General features: G+C 39.3%; 1 pseudogene and 1 gene segment (V, D, J or C); both read left to right on the top strand.

The window, feature by feature from the left end:
* LOC103229827 (homer protein homolog 2-like) overlaps nt 1-18,017 on the top strand; it is a 150,101-nt pseudogene that overhangs the window by 76,178 nt on the left and 55,906 nt on the right.
* On the top strand, nt 12,804-13,453 carry LOC119618114 (immunoglobulin heavy variable 3-49-like). The segment is given in 2 exon segments: nt 12,804-12,938; nt 13,053-13,453. Coding segments are annotated over 2 exon segments (450 nt in total).

The raw sequence follows: 18,017 nt of genomic DNA, 5'->3' as shown, positions 1-18,017 counted from the left end.
TTTAAAATATCATTTTAATATGAGGACCTGTTCTCACATGCACCAAATGCAGACTGATGTTTACAGAGATGAAAAGGCCTCAACTATGGCCACCAAGATCAGAGTCCTGAGGAAGCTCAGCAGTTCTTCTCCAATCAGACCCAGGACAGAAACCTCAGGGAGATTCCCTGACTAGAAGAGTCTTAATGGATGGTCTTCCATTTGTTTGTGTCCTCTTTTATTTCATTGAGCAGTGGTTTACAGTTCTTGTTGAAGTGGTCCTTCACATCCCTTATAAGTTGGATTCCGAGGTATTTTATTCTCTTTGAAGCAATTGTGAATGGGAGTTCATTCATGATTTGGCTCTCTGTTTGTCTGTTACTGGTGTATATAAGAACGTGTGTGATTTTTGCACATTGATTTTGTATCCTGAGACTTTGCTGAAGTTGCTTATCAGCTTAAGGAGATTTTGGGCTGAGATGATGGGGTTTTCTAAATATACAATCATGTCATCTGCAAACAGGGACAATTTGACTTTCTCTTTTCCTAGTTGAATATCCTTTATTTATTTCTCCTGCCTGATTTTCCTAGCCAGAACTTCCAACACTATGTTGAACAGGAGTCGTGAGAGAGGGCATCCCTGTCTTGTGCCATTTTTCAAAGGGAATGCTTCCAGTTTTTGCCCATTCAGTATGATATTGACTGTGGGTTTGTCATAAATAGCTCTTATTATTTTGAGATACGTTCCATCAATACCGAATTTATTGAGAATTTTTAGCATGAAGGGCTGTTGAATTTTGTCAAAGGCCTTTTCTGCATCTATTGAAATAATCATGTGGTTTTTGTCTTTGGTTCTGCTTATGTGCTGGATTACGTTTATTGATTTGCGTATGTTGAACCAGCCTTGAAGACACAGCGAGGGGACGTCATTGTGAGCCCAGACACAAACCTCCCTGCAGGGGAGCTCAGGAAGAGCAGGAGACTCTCGAGACACCAGGGGGCGCTCAGGACACACATCAAGGCAGGTGCAATTGGGTGAAAAGGTGCAGGAGATGGGGTTTGGCATCACCATCATATTTCACCACTGGTCACCCGCCACTGTGTTTATTCTCATGTACGTGATTCTTTGTAGCATTAGAAAATGGCATTTATAGAAATAGATAACCATATGTAGGTGCATCGAGTCGTCCTCTCCACCTTACATGGACCTTTTCCATTAAGACCCTGAGTCCCTGTATTTATTTGAGCACCTCATAAATTACGGTCAGTTATGTAGGATCTCTAGCTCTTCATTCTCCCTTCTCCTCTCCTTCTCTCTCACTCACAAACTCACACACACACAGAATTCTACAACTTCAGTTACCTGATGTGTTGAAATCAATTGATTAAAGTGCCGTTTTTCCAGCTTACCTGCTATTCATATTGTTGTAAGAAGAACCTTATGTTTCTCAACTGTGTACTTTCCTGAGATAATAACACTTTTTAAAATAATAACTACATACTGAAAGCAATCCAAATATCAATAAGCAGCTTAATTAGTAAACACTTAATTAGTAAACACATTGTAGTAAATTCATTCTCTGGAAAAACAGTCACCGTTACAATCAGGTACTGCTGACTACACTCAACAGCAAGGGTAAATTCACAAGTATGTATGGTGAATAAAATAAGACAAATAAATACAAGTACATACATACTATTACACTTTTATAAATTCTATGAAATGAAAAGTAGTCTAATCTTACATAAAGAATACCAGTAGTTGACCCTGGACGTGGTGTGAGAAGTGGAGGCTGGGAAGCAGGAATTATAGGAAAACAAAAGGAAACATTGAGCGTAGCTGAGTTTTTTCTATGTTGAGAAAGGTAATGGTTGTGTCACTATTTGTCAAATTGTGCACATCATGGGAGGGCTACTATTTGCTAATTTCATGTCATTAAACTATTACAAATTTAAACACATAGAATATGTAGAAAATTAGTTAGACAGAGATGAATAAAATACAGGAGAAATGAAAAAAGAAAATCACAGAACAGTGGCATAAGAACCTCACTCATCAGACCAGGCGCGGTGGTTCACGCCTGGTAATCCCAGCACTTTGGGAGGCTGAGATGGGCAGATTACGAGGTAAGGAGATCTAGACCATCCTGGGTAATGTGGTGAAACCCTGTCCCTACTAAAAAAATTTAAAAAGAGCCAGGCCTGATGGCTGGCACCTGTAGTCCCAGCTACTCAGGAAGGTGAGGCAGGAGAATGGCGTGAACCTGGGAGGCAGAGCTTGCAATGAGCCGAGATCATGCAACTGCACTCCACCCTGGGTGACAGAGCGAGACTCTGCCCAAAAAAACCAAACCAAAACAAAACAAAACAAAAAAACAAAAAAACTTCACTCTTCAAATTTAAGAAATTTTAAATTTATCAACGCAGAATTAAATATTTCATTAAATATATATGAGAAATCAAATATAGGTGTGAATAAACCCTAAGTCTACCTATATGCTGAGGGAAACACTAGAATACAATAAATAATGTCATGGTTTCATTACACAATGGGAATTAATCAAACCACACCAGGCATGTCCAGCTGTGTCCTGGAGTTGGTTCAGGGAGCAGGTGTATCCTGTGATTAAGAGCCATGACACCAAGCTCACAACGATTGTTCCAGTTGACACCATACAAAGGCCAAGAGATCACAACTAAAATGTAATGTGGATATCACATCTGTGGGTGTAGCACAGTCCCCAAGATGAATATGGAAAGGTTAATTAAGAATTGGGATCTCTGCTGAGAGTAGAGCTGGTGTCTCAGGAATGTCCAAAATGGCTTGATCGAGCAAGAAACGAGACTGACTCGGGGCTGCTCTAGTGGTTTGGTGGTGGAGGCAGAGTGAGGGTTCTCTCTCACAGAAAGGAGTTTGTGGGGTTTGAATCTCCAAATGGCATCAAATGAGGGAGTTCCTGTGATTCATAGCCAGATTCACCTTGTGTGGGAAAGAAAAGAGATGATGGATCAATGAGCATTACATTATCAGCAGTTAGACATCAGAACAATAGTCTGATAACTTGTTCTATGTAGCACATATAAAAATCATGATTAATAAAAAAGATCAGGGTCCAATATGGGTGGACAACAACCAGGTCTGCAAAAAAATGAGAAGACTGGTTATAAGAATAAGCAAAACATCATAAAAAAGGAGGAGGAAAATGAGGAGAATGAGGTGAAAGGCACGGGGCAGTGGATTATGCAAGAGTCCTGTTCCAATATCTTTTGTGGAGACTTTTCACTACCTAAAATCATCCACCTATTCTGAATGTCTTAGATGAATTATTTGCTCCAAAACATCACAAGGGTCAGAGGATTCCTGAGAATATTCAGTTTAATATCTACTATTTGAGTAGCCTTACAATTGTGTAAAATTCTTACTTATTATTATTATCATTAGAGGTAGGCTCTCACTCTGTCACACAGGTTGGAGTGCAGTGGCACAATCACAGCTCACTGTAACCTTGAACTTCTGGCTCACACAATCCTTCTGTCTCAGCCTCCTGAGTATCTAGGACTAGAGCGGTGCACCACCAAACCCAGCTGATTTTTTGAAAAAAGTTCTTTCATAGAAATGGCGTCTCTCTATGTTGCCCAGGATGGTCTCGAACTCTTAGTCTCATGTGATTCCCCTGGTTTTACTTTTCAAAGCAGTGGAATTATAGGCATGAGCCACCACATCTGGTCTGAACTGATTCTTTAGTTGCAAATTATCAACCTAAGAATTGACTCCCTGAATGTTTTCTGCAGTATTTCGGTTAACCGTGCCTGACAAGATTTATTCCAACATGTTTCAACAGCAGAAAGTTTTCCTGATGTTTCTTCCAGTAGATGTAACTTAATGGTTGAAAATCACAAAATACAGTTAAAAGACGACATAAAAAGGTAATCTTAAACTTTTGATGATTGGAGTCAGTATAATATAAAAATTACTTTCAATATTGCGTAACACACGCATGCAACAGGACAAAGGTGAGCAATGAGGGTAACATTTCTAAATGTATGAACCTTCCGGCTCCCCAGTCATAGGGCAGTAACTGATGTGTTCTGAGGGAGGGACCATAATGCCATATGCTAGTGGAATAACTTTTGGCCAACAGAGTTTCCGTATTTTATTAAAGTTTTATGATCTTTTAATTTAAAGATGCCATTTTATCAACATAACCAGAATATTGTGAGTGGGATTGATTCTGTGTGATGTGAAAAACGCCAGTGCCTTCCATGTTTAGATAATGTTACACACCAGGTTAAGACTGATGTTTGGTGAAATGATGCACCACAACATTGTTCCAGGTTCCACACTACATTTTTTTATTTCTCTTTGTTTTCATTTGGTTTCAAATTTGTATGTCAGGACTCTAGCATGTAGGAATTCCTTAAAAAGTGTCTTTTCTTGTGGTCTGCTTTGATGGGGCTTCCAGAAGATTCAAAAACTTCCTCTGCCTGCAGCACATTTTAGAATTTTGTGCTACTGTATTTAATTCTGGTTTTTGGCTAATTTACAATTTCTAATAAGTGCAATAACTTCTGCCTTCTCGGTTGATTTTGCATCAGGTAGAGGAATATATCCCAAATGAAAATTGTACTAGTAATATAAATTATTATTTCATAACCAACACTTATATTATTTAAATGCTATTCATTAAGAAACAAGTACATTCAAATGTTTTATTTAACTGACAATTTCTCAATTGGGGAAGGGCATTAGACTAAAGAGTCCATATCCCTAGGTCCATATTCTTTGGTCCATATTCCTAGGAAGGCATTGTGACCCTGAGTCTGGGTGTGACCTTGTGAGTGTTCCTGACCCTCTTCCAGATGAGATGCTGGTCCGTGTGTCCTTGCCCCTTCCCCTGGGATAGAGTCCTCCTGTTTTCCCCCGGTGCTCCCTCCCACAGCTCCAGTGTTCTCCATCGGTATCATCACCGTCCACATCTGCTGTCCTGCCCTGCAGACTAAGGCTCTGATTCCATAAGAATGACAGGAGAGCTGCTTCTCAATAGATCGTTGGTGGGACCTCTGTTCCCATCCCAACTCCTGAGGGGTTGAACCAGTGCCCTCATGATTCTGGTTTCAGTGGCTTGCTTCTGCAGAGTAAATAATTAGTTTGGTAGTGGCAATAAGGGGGTTGGGTCTGAATACATTTTAGAAGTGTGGGCTCTTGTTCTCTCCCAGACAGACACTTCAGGAAAGGAAGATTTTTGTAACTGTCCTCTTTCTTGGGGAAAGGGATTCAAGAGGATAGGATAGCTCTTCAGTATGTGGTCCCTTAACATTTCATACTACAACATGCTTACCACACTCAGTTTCAAGCAATCCAATATATATTTGTATTTTTTTTTCCTGGAGTAGTCTATATTTTATATTCCAGACTCTACCTTGCTGGCTTACAAGCTCTACAAGAACTTGCTTTACCATAGACTTCAGATTTGTTTTTTCTTGTGAAATTTTAATTATCATAAGTATTAAAGACTATTTGCATAATTCCAACTTCTATGGTTATCTGTTATTGTTGATTCAATTGCAAAAAAATAAGAAAAATATATTTCTTTTCTATTTATATTTCCAAGCAAAATAGCAGATTTTTTAGTAAGACCCAGAACAATAAAAATTAAATGTTGTTCAATTAAAAACATTGTTGTTGGGGGGCGGAGCAAGATGGCCGAATAGGAACAGCTCCAGTCTCCAACTCCCAGCGCGAGCGACACAGAAGACCGGCGATTTCTGCATTTTCAACTAAGGTACTGGGTTCATCTCACTGGGGAGTGCCAGATGATCGGTGCTGGTCAGCTGCTGCAGCCCGACCAGCGAGAGCTGAAGCAGGGCGAGGCATTGCCTCACCTGGAAAGCTCAAGGGGGAAGGGAATCCCTTTTCCTAGCCAGGGGAACTGAGACACACAACACCTGGAAAATCGGGTAACTCCCACCCCAATACTGCGCTTTAAGCAGACAGGCACACCAGGAGATCATATCCCACACCTGGCCGGGAGTGTCCCACACCCACGGAGCCTCCCTCATTGCTAGCACAGCAGTCTGTGATCTACCGGCAAGGCAGCAGCGAGGCTGGGGGAGGGGCGCCCGCCATTGCTGAGGCTTAAGTAGGTAAACAAAGCTGCTGGGAAGCTCGAACTGGGTGGAGCTCACAGCAGCTCAAGGAAACCTGCCTGTCTCTGTAGACTCCACCTCTGGGGACAGGGCACAGTAAATAATAACAAACGCAGCAGCTCTGCAGACGCAAACGACTCTGTCTGACAGCTTTGAAGAGAGCAGTGGATCTCCCAACACGGAGGTTGAGATCTGAGAAGGGACAGACTCCCTGCTCAAGTGGGTCCCTGACCCCTGAGTAGCCTAACTGGGAGACATCCCCCACTAGGGGCAGTCTGACACCCCACACCTCACAGGGTGGAGTACACCCCTGAGAGGAAGATTCCAAAGCAAGAATCAGACAGGTACACTCGCTGTTCAGAAATATTCTATCTTCTGCAGCCTCTGCTGCTGATACCCAGGCAAACAGGGTCTGGAGTGGACCTCAAGCAATCTCCTACAGCTACAACCTACAGCTGAGGATCCTGACTGTTAGAAGGAAAGCTATCAAACAGGAAGGACACCTACACCAAAACCCCATCAGTACATCACCATCATCAAAGACCAGAGGCAGATAAAACCACAAAGATGGGGAAAAAGCAGGGCAGAAAAGCTGGAAATTCAAAAAATAAGAGCGCATCTCCCCCGGCAAAGGAGCGCAGCTCATCGCCAGCAATGGATCAAAGCTGGACGGAGAATGACTTCGACGAGATGAGAGAAGAAGGCTTCAGTCCATCAAATTTCTCAGAGCTAAAGGAGGAATTACGTACCCAGCGCAAAGAAACTAAAAATCTTGAAAAAAAAGTGGAAGAATTGATGGCTAGAGTAATTAATGCAGAGAAGCTCACAAACGAAATGAAAGAGACGAAAACCATGGCACGAGAAATACGTGACAAATGCACAAGCTTCAGTAACCGTCTCGATCAACTGGAAGAAAGAATGTCAGCGATGGAGGATCAAATGAATGAAATGAAGCGAGAAGAGAAACCAAAAGAAAAAAGAAGAAAATGAAATGAACAAAGCCTGCAAGAAGTATGGGATTATGTAAAAAGACCAAATCTACGACTGATTGGGGTGCCTGAAAGTGAGGGGGAAAATGGAACCAAGTTGGAAAACACTCTTCAGGATATCATCCAGGAGAACTTCCCCAACCTAGTAGGGCAGGCCAACATTCAAATCCAGGAAATACAGAGAACGCCACAAAGATACTCCTCGAGAAGAGCAACTCCAAGACACATAATTGCCAGATTCACCAAAGTTGAAATGAAGGAAAAAATCTTAAGGGCAGCCAGAGAGAAAGGTCGGGTTATTCACAAAGGGAAGCCCATCAGACTAACAGCAGATCTCTCGGCAGAAACTCTTCAAGCCAGAAGAGAGTGGGGGCCAATATTCAACATTCTTAAAGAAAAGAATTTTAAACCCAGAATTTTATATCCAGCCAAACTAAGTTTCATAAGTGAAGGAGAAATAAAATCCTTTACAGATAAGCAAATGCTTAGAGATTTTGTCACCACTAGGCCTGCCTTACAAGAGACCCTGAAGGAAGCACTAAACATGGAAAGGAACAACCGGTACCAGCCATTGCAAAAACATGCCAAAATGTAAAGACCATCAAGGCTAGGAAGAAACTGCATCAACTAACGAGCAAAATAACCAGTTAATATCATAATGGCAGGATCAAGTTCACACATAACAATCTTAACCTTAAATGTAAATGGACTAAATGCTCCAATTAAAAGACACAGACTGGCAAACTGGATAAAGAGTCAAGACCCATCAGTCTGCTGTATTCAGGAGACCCATCTCACACGCAGAGACATACATAGGCTCAAAATAAAGGGATGGAGGAAGATTTACCAAGCAAATGGAGAACACAAAAAAGCGGGGGTTGCAATACTAGTCTCTGATAAAACAGACTTTAAACCATCAAAGATCAAAAGAGACAAAGAAGGCCATTACATAATGGTAAAGGGATCAATTCAACAGGAAGAGCTAACTATCCTAAATATATATGCACCCAATACAGGAGCACCCAGATTCATAAAGCAAGTCCTTAGAGACTAGGATATCCAGGAATTGAACTCATCTCTGCAGCAAGCAGACCTAATAGACATCTATAGAACTCTCCACCCCAAATCAACAGAATATACATTCTTCTCAGCACCACATCGTACTTACTCCAAAATTGACCACATAATTGGAAGTAAAGCACTCCTCAGCAAATGTACAAGAACAGAAATTATAAAAAACTGTCTCTCAGACCACAGTGCAATCAAATTAGAACTCAGGACTAAGAAACTCAATCAAAACCGCTCAACTACATGGAAACTGAACAACCTGCTCCTGAATGACTACTGGGTACATAACGAAATGAAGGCAGAAATAAAGATGTTCTTTGAAACCAATGAGAACAAAGATACAACATACCAGAATCTCTGGGACACATTTAAAGCAGTGTGTAGAGGGAAATTTATAGCACTAAATGCCCACAAGAGAAAGCAGGAAAGATCTAAAATTGACACTCTAACATCGCAATTAAAAGAACTAGAGAAGCAAGAGCAAACACATTCGAAAGCTAGCAGAAGGCAAGAAATAACTAAGATCAGAGCAGAACTGAAGGAGATAGAGACACAAAAAACCCTCCAAAAAATCAATGAATCCAGGAGTTGGTTTTTTGAAAAGATCAACAAAATTGACAAACCACTAGCAAGACTAATAAAGAAGAAAAGAGAGAAGAATCAAATCGACGCAATTAAAAATGATAAAGGGGATATCACCACCGACCCCACAGAAATACAAACTACCATCAGAGAATACTATAAACACCTCTACGCAAATAAACTGGAAAATCTAGAAGAAATGGATAATTTCCTGGACACTTACACTCTTCCAAGACTAAACCAGGAAGAAGTTGAATCCCTGAATAGACCAATAGTAGGCTCTGAAATTGAGGCAATAATTAATAGCCTACCAACCAAAAAAAGTCCAGGACCAGATGGATTCACAGCTGAATTCTACCAGAGGTACAAGGAGGAGCTGGTACCATTCCTTCTGAAACTATTCCAATCAATAGAAAAAGAGGGAATCCTCCCTAACTCATTTTATGAGGCCAACATCATCCTGATACCAAAGCCTGGCAGAGACACAACAAAAAAAGAGAATTTTAGACCAATATCCCTGATGAACATCGATGCAAAAATCCTCAATAAAATACTGGCAAACCGGATTCAGCAGCACATCAAAAAGCTTATCCACCATGATCAAGTGGGCTTCATCCCTGGGATGCAAGGCTGGTTCAACATTCGCAAATCAATAAACATAATCCAGCATATAAACAGAACCAAAGACAAGAACCACATCATTATCTCAATAGATGCAGAAAAGGCTTTTGACAAAATTCAACAGCCCTTCATGCTAAAAACGCTCAATAAATTCGGTATTGATGGAACGTACCTCAAAATCATAAGAGCTATTTATGACAAACCCACAGCCAATATCATACTGAATGGGCAAAAACTGGAAAAATTCCCTTTGAAAACTGGCACAAGACAGGGATGCCCTCTCTCACCACTCCTATTCAACATAGTGTTGGAAGTTCTGGCTAGGGCAATCAGGCAAGAGAAAGAAATCAAGGGGATTCAGTTAGGAAAAGAAGAAGTCAAATTGTCCCTGTTTGCAGACGACATGATTGTATATTTAGAAAACCCCATTGTCTCAGCCCAAAATCTCCTTAAGCTGATCAGCAACTTCAGCAAAGTCTCAGGATACAAAATTAATGTGCAAAAATCACAAGCATTCTTATACACCAGTGACAGTCAAACAGAGAGCCAAATCAGGAATGAACTTCCATTCACAATTGCTTCAAAGAGAATAAAATACCTAGGAATCCAACTTACAAGGGATGTAAAGGACCTCTTCAAGGAGAACTACAAACCACTGCTCAGTGAAATCAAAGAGGACACAAACAAATGGAAGAACATACCATGCTCATGGATAGGAAGAATCAATATCGTGAAAATGGCCATACTGCCCAAGGTAATTTATAGATTCAATGCCATCCCCATCAAGCTACCAATGAGCTTCTTCACAGAATTGGAAAAAACTGCTTTAAAGTTCATATGGAACCAAAAAAGAGCCCGCATCTCCAAGACAATCCTAAGTCAAAAGAACAAAGCTGGAGGCATCACGCTACCTGACTTCAAACTATACTACAAGGCTACAGTAACCAAAACAGCATGGTACTGGTACCAAAACAGAGATATAGACCAATGGAACAGAACAGAGTCCTCAGAAATAATACCACACATCTACAGCCATCTGATCTTTGACCAACCTGAGAGAAACAAGAAATGGGGAAAGGATTCCCTATTTAATAAATGGCGCTGGGAAAACTGGCTAGCCATAAGTAGAAAGCTGAAACTGGATCCTTTCCTTACTCCTTATACGAAAATTAATTCAAGATGGATTAGAGACTTAAATGTTAGACCTAATACCATAAAAATCCTAGAGGAAAACCTAGGTAGTACCATTCAGGACATAGGCATGGGCAAAGACTTCATGTCTAAAACACCAAAAGCAACGGCAACAAAAGCCAAAATTGACAAATGGGATCTCATCAAACTAAAGAGCTTCTGCACAGCAAAAGAAACTACCATCAGAGTGAGCAGGCAACCTACAGAATGGGAGAAAATTTTTGCAATCTACTCATCTGACAAAGGGCTAATATCCAGAACCTACAAAGAACTCAAACAAATTTACAAGAAAAAAACAAACAACCCCATCCAAAAGTGGGCAAAGGATATGAACAGACATTTCTCAAAAGAAGACATTCATACAGCCAACAGACACATGAAAAAATGCTCATCATCACTGGCCATCAGAGAAATGCAAATCAAAACCACAATGAGATACCATCTCACACCAGTTAGAATGGCGATCATTAAAAAGTCAGGAAACAACAGGTGCTGGAGAGGATGTGGAGAAATAGGAACACTTTTACACTGTTGGTGGGATTGTAAACTAGTTCAACCATTATGGAAAACAGTATGGCGATTCCTCAAGGATCTAGAACTAGATGTACCATATGACCCAGCCATCCCATTACTGGGTATATACCCAAAGGATTATAAATCATGCTGCTATAAGGACACATGCACACGTATGTTTATTGCAGCACTATTCACAATAGCAAAGACTTGGAATCAACCCAAATGTCCATCAGTGACAGATTGGATTAAGAAAATGTGGCACATATACACCATGGAATACTATGCAGCCATAAAAAAGGATGAGTTTGTGTCCTTTGTAGGGACATGGATGCAGCTGGAAACCATCATTCTTAGCAAACTATCACAAGAACAGAAAACCAAACACCGCATGTTCTCACTCGTAGGTGGGAACTGAACAATGAGATCACTTGGACTCGGGAAGGGGAACATCACACACCGGGGCCTATCATGGGGAGGGGGGAGGGGGGAGGGATTGCATTGGGAGTTATACCTGATGTAAATGACGAGTTGATGGGTGCAGCACACCAACATGGCACAAGTATACATATGTAGCAAACCTGCACGTTGTGCACATGTACCCTACAACTTGAAGTTTAATAATAATAAATAAATTTAAAAAAAAAAATTGTTGTTCAAAAAAAATATATTTTTTAAAGTTGTTCAAAAAAAACAATAAAAAAATTAAATGCTTCATAGAAAACAAATTATGGTAAATTTGTTTGCTAGAATACTACCCAGCATTTATAACAAATAAATATCTGATATACCCAAATATAAGGCAAAAGGTCTAATTATTTGTGTTATGTAAAATAAGTCAAACAAATTAGAATACATACTGTTATTTCATTTTTATAAATTCGGATAAACAAAATGAATCTGCAGCAATTTTCCAGGGAAATGGTAGAAGAAAAAAAGGGAAAAGGAGGAAGAATATAGAAGAACAAAAAGAAATGTTGAGAATTTTCTTGTCCACCTTGACAACGGTAACAGTTGCATCATGTTCATCAATTGTACACCTTAAATATGTGAAAGTTTGTTATCTGTAAACTAAAACTAATAAAAATTTTACAAGCAAACAAATGGAAATTCAGACAAGGAAGGAGTGACAGAAAGACAGAAAAAAATGTATATTAAATTTCAGAAATATTTAAGAATTTATCTGCCTGAACCCTAGTTCTCACCATATTTGTGGGTGAATGCCAGAATGCAGCAAAATCACACATGCTCTCACTACAGAAAGTGGGTTCTACAAACTGCACTAGGCACCCGCAGCTCTGTCCTGGAGTTGGTTCAGGGGGTAATCGTGGCCAGTGATGAGGAGCACAGCCTCAGATACCTGGGCTTACTCATCCCAGACAGGAGCTCTTAGGCACATATTTAGCTCCTTTTCCATGTGTGGTTTACTTCCACATCTGTACATGGAGAAACCATGGACTCTGACAAAATATAATTTACACAAGTACATAAAAAGAAGTTAGGGTGATCAGTCCAAAGTGTTTATCACAGCAAAATTTTTATAATAAGACAACATCTTTTCCAAATACCATCATTGTCACTAAACTCCTGCAAGGCACAGTCACCTTATCTGGACCCGTCTTCTCCTCAGACATCCCACCCCAGAGCTTACTATATAGTAGGAGACATGCAAATAGGATCCTCCCTCTGCTGATGAAAACCAGCCCAGCCCCGACTCTGCAGCTCTGGGAGAGGAGCCCCAGCCTGGGATTCGCAGCAGTTTCCACTTGGTGACCAGCACTGAACACAGAAGACCAACCATGGAGTTTGGGCTGAGCTGGGTTTTCATTCTTGTTGCTATTTTAAAAGGTAATGCAAAGTTATCTCAATAACTAGAGATGTTGAGTGTGAGTGGACATGAGTGAGAGAAACAGTGGATATGGGTGGCAGTTTCTGACCAGGGTGGTGTCTCTGTGTTTGCAGGTGTCCAGTGTGAGGTGCAGCTGGTGGAGTCTGGGGGAGGCTTGGTCCAGCCTGGCGGGTCCCTGAGACTCTCCTGTGCAGCCTCTGGTTTCACCTTCAGTAACCACTACATGCACTGGGTCCGCCAGGCTCCAGGGAAGGGGCCGGAGTGGGTAGGTTTCATTAGAAACAAAGCTAACGGTGGGACAGCAGAATACGCCGCGTCTGTGAAAGGCAGATTCACCATCTCAAGAGATGATTCCAAAAGCATCACCTCTCTGCAAATGAACAGCCTGAAAACCGAAGACACGGCCGTGTATTACTGTACTAGAGACACAGTGAGGCGAGGTCAGTGTGAGCCCAGACACAAACCCCCCTGCAGGGACGAGCGCGGCCACCAGGGGGCGCTCGGGACCCACTGAGGACGGGACAGGTCCCAGGAGCAGGTGCAGGGGAAGGTTTCCTTTGTCCTCAGCTGGAAAAGTCAGGTTTGTGTTTGCAAAACACCAGCATTTTTGGCTGTGATATTTTGTTACTTGTATTTATAGTGAATATATAATCGTTACTATTTAAATTTTAGCATTTATTAAAGTTATATATTTTAAATATATACTTTCAAGAAATAAACAGTTCTAGAAGAATCGGTGCAAATAATTAGAGTTAATAATTACTCTAATTATAAAACTTCCAGAGTTTTATTAACATTTGCTGGCATCAGCAACCACATAACTATAGGGATATAAATTTATACGCATAGAAAGATGTGTAGGCTCACGCTTGTAGTCTCAACTACTCGGGAAACTGAGACAGGAGAATTGCTTGAACCCGGGAGGAGGAGTTCGCAGTGAGCTGTGATTGCGCCACTGCACTCCAACCTGGGCGACAGAGTGAAACTCCATCCCAGAAAAAGAAAAGGAAAGGAAGAAAAGAAAAGAAAAGAAGAAAAGAAAAGAAAACGTAGACCTATACATGTGTGTGTAGGCATTCATATTAAATATTACAATAAAATAATTCTGAAAATATGTCCTAAAGAATCAAACTTAAGGATGAAAAAACTGTAAATTATTAGAGTAATTCATAATTTATTTCAGTTGTTTTTAATTGTTTACATGAATTGATTCCTGTTTGTTTATTTAAAAGTGGCAAATTGGTCATTTCAAAAGAGCTAAGAGTAAATTTCAAATATTGTTGTCACAATAAATGATAAGTATTTGAGGTGATTAATGATAATTATCTTAATTATTTCTTAATTATCTTAGTTATTCCATATTGTATTTACAAATCATAACATTGCTTCTTACCTTGTAAATGTAAACAATCATAATTTGTGAATTTACAATAAATTTTTTATTTTAACTTTTTAAATTTATCCCAGATCGTTATCTTTTTCTTCACTTCCAGATCTCATTGGATTTTCTCCACAGCCCACCTGCACCCTTGCGTTCTGAAGGCTTCTGAGAGTGGCTGCTGGATGGGCAGAAGCGGATGCCCCATGTGAGTCCACATGACCTGGAGCCTCCTTCTCCTTGGATTAGGCCATTTCCTTGGGATCACAGAGCTTTTTGTTATCTTCACCCAGTGCTGTAAGAAAGAAGTTACATCACACTTCAATTAATCACACCTTACTTTAATTTTCTAAAACAAGAAGAAGGTGATAATGTTGATAGTAAATGCATCACAACCAAATAGGATAAGTGCTATTCCATGGGACAGAGTTTCTTATCAGGACTTTAAATTAAAACTCTTTTTCTTCCCAGTTTCAGATATGTCTTTATCAGGAGTTTGAAAACAGACTAATACATGAACAAATTATACAAACAGATACTTCTCAAAAGAATACATACAAGTGGACAGCAAATATAGTTTTAAAATGTTTAGCATCAGTAATCATCAGAGAAATGCAAATAGAAAAATGTTCTGATTTCTGTCACTATAGGTCCATTTTTCTTGATTTGAACTTCATGTAAATGGAATCAAACAAATACAAAATGAATTATGTATTTTCAATTTCTTTATAGATGAGATACTAATATCTCCACATTAAAAAATTAACCCTCTAAGTCATCTCTTAAAATTATTTTTTCTAAGGACTCAAACTAATCTATGATATAATTACACATTTCAGATGTAACAGCTGGGCCAACATTGAGAATATATTAACACTTAAAACATGTGCTTGCCAAATACTGTTATTTTCCTATCGGCTGTCCCCTGTTATGATTTTACACTACATATCAGCAATTTATTCTGATAAAACAGGTTGAAATATTACATCAATTTTTTATTAACTCGGTATAACTAATAATACAAAATGTTTCACATATTTTAGGCATGTTTTAATTATCTGTGAATTTTGTCTTTATACATTTATCATTTTAATATATCACCTTTATCTTTAATATTTCCAATAATTTTATATAACTGAATGCATTTTAACGATTATTGTAATAACCACATTTACATTTTGTATTTGAATTTTCATATACATTTTATGGATATTTCAATTTCATTATAAAATATTTTCCTACAATTGTCTCTTTCCTATTTTTGTTAAAGTTAACTTAAAAATGCATAGATCTTCAATGTACAGTTTGAGGGTTCTGACAAATGTGTGCACAAATAAAGAATTATTTGCTTACCTTTTAGTGTACACCCAGTAGTGGGATTGCTGGGTAAAACGATGTCTCTGTTTTAAGTGTTTGAGAAATCTCCAGTCTGCATTCCAAAGTGGAAAGACTAATCCACATTCCCATCAACAGTATACGTGTTCTCTTTTCTCCACAGCCCCACCAGCATCTGTTGTTTTTGACTTTGTAGTGACAGCCATTCTGAGTGGTGTGTGGCTGCACGGCTACACTCATCTCATCTTTGATAAAGCTGATGAAAACAGGAACGAGGAAAGGACTCCCTGTTCAATAAATGGTGCTGGGACAACTGGCTAGCTATATGATGGAGATTGAAGCTGGACTTCGACTTTCAACATATGTAAAATTAACTCAAAATTGATGAACGGTTTAAACATAAGACCTCAAACCATAAAAATCCTTGAAATATTACCCAAGAAATACTCTTCTCGATACCAGCTTTGACAAAGAATTTTTGGCTAAGTATCCAAAAGCAATTGCAACAAAAACAAAAATAGACAAACGGGACCTAATTAACTAAGGAGTTTCTGCTCATCAAAACAAACAAGTAATCAAACAAAATTACCAGCAGAGTAACCAGACAACCTACAGAATGTGAGAAGATATTCACAAAGGTTGCATCCAACCATGTCCTAATATCCAGACTCTATAGGAAATTAAAACAAATCAAGAAGCACAAACAAAAAACCCCATTAAAAATGGGCTGATAAGGCTTGTCTGTGTCCCCGCCCAAATCTCAACTTGAATTTTATCTCCCAGAATTCCCACGTTTTAGAAGGGACCCAGGGGGTGGTAAGTGAATCATGCGAGCCCGTCTTTTCCGTGCTATTCTCACGATAGTGAATAAGTCTCATGAGAGCTGATGGGTTTATCAGTGGTTCCCGTGTCTGCTTCTTCCTCATTTTCTCTTGCCACTGCCAGGCAAGGAGTGCTGTTCACCTCCCGCCATGATTCTGAGGCTGCCCCAGCCATGTGAAACTCTAAGTCAAATTAAAACTCTTTTTCTTTCCAGTTTCAGATATATCTTTATCAGGTGTTTGAAAATGGACTAATACATGGGCAAATGACACAAACAGACACTTCTCAAAAGAATTTTTTGAGAAGTGGCCAGCAAACATATTTTTAAAATGATTAGCATCACTAATCATCAGAGAAATGCAAATAGAAAAATGTTCTGATTTCTGCCACCATAGGTCCATTTTTCTTGTTTTGAACTTCATATAAATGGAATCTAATATTACAGATCATTTTTTGGAAGGGGCTACTTTTGTTATTCATGAGGTTCATTCATGTAATTTCATCTATCAAGGTTTTTTCATACACATATAGGTACTCATACACATATAGATATTTCATATCTGAATCTGTCCTTCACATTAATAAATGACAGTTTATTAAGTAAACAAATCAGTTCATTAAGTGAATAAGTGACAATATGTGTATCTATTTTCCTGTCGATGGAATTTAAATTTGTTTCCAATATAAATATGAACAAATCTGTTATAAATATATTTGTACGAGTTCTTCTGATTATATTCTCACATTTTTATTGACAAAATATGTAGAAATATAAATATGCATTATAACTTCTCAGCTTTATGGAGCTGTAACTGACAAAATTGTATGTATTTAAGGTACATCACTTGATGTATTGATATCCTTGGGGAAATGCACATCGTGATCAAGGTAATTGGCATACCTATCATCTCAGAGAGTTATCATTTCATGCCTTTTTTCTGTGTGTGTGATAAGAACACCTAAAATCTACTCTCTGGCGAAAGATATGTTTATAACACAATATTCATTTTCATAGTAGCATTGCTGTATGTTTCATTTGGAGAACTCCTTCGGCCTATGTATCAGGCTGTTCTCACACTCCTGTAAACAATTACCTGAGACTGGGAAACTTATGAAGAAAAGCAGTTTAGTTGACTCAGAGTTCCACTGGCTTAACAGGAAGCATTACTGGGAGGCATCAGGAAACGTAGAGTCATCGTGGAAACTGAAGGGGAAGCCAGGATCCTCTTCACATGCTGGAAGGGGAGAGAGAGAGAAAGAGAAAGGGATGATGTGCCACACTTTTAAACCATGAGATCTTGTGAGAACTGTATTACAAGGACAGCAAAGGGGAAGGTTGCCCTCATGATCCAGTCACTCCCCCTCAGGCCCCTCCTACAATACTTGAGGATTAAAATTTGACATGAGATCTGAGTGGAAGCACAGAGCCAAACCATATCATTCTACCCCGGGCCCCTCACACATCTCATGTCCTTCTCACATTGCAAAATATAATTATACCTTCTCAACACTCTCCCAGTCTTAACTCATTTCAGCATTAACA

This window comes from Chlorocebus sabaeus, chromosome 24 (genome assembly GCF_047675955.1).
Source record: "Chlorocebus sabaeus isolate Y175 chromosome 24, mChlSab1.0.hap1, whole genome shotgun sequence".
Classification (NCBI taxonomy): Eukaryota; Metazoa; Chordata; class Mammalia; order Primates; family Cercopithecidae; genus Chlorocebus; species Chlorocebus sabaeus.
This window is presented reverse-complemented; position numbering and strand designations above follow the sequence as displayed.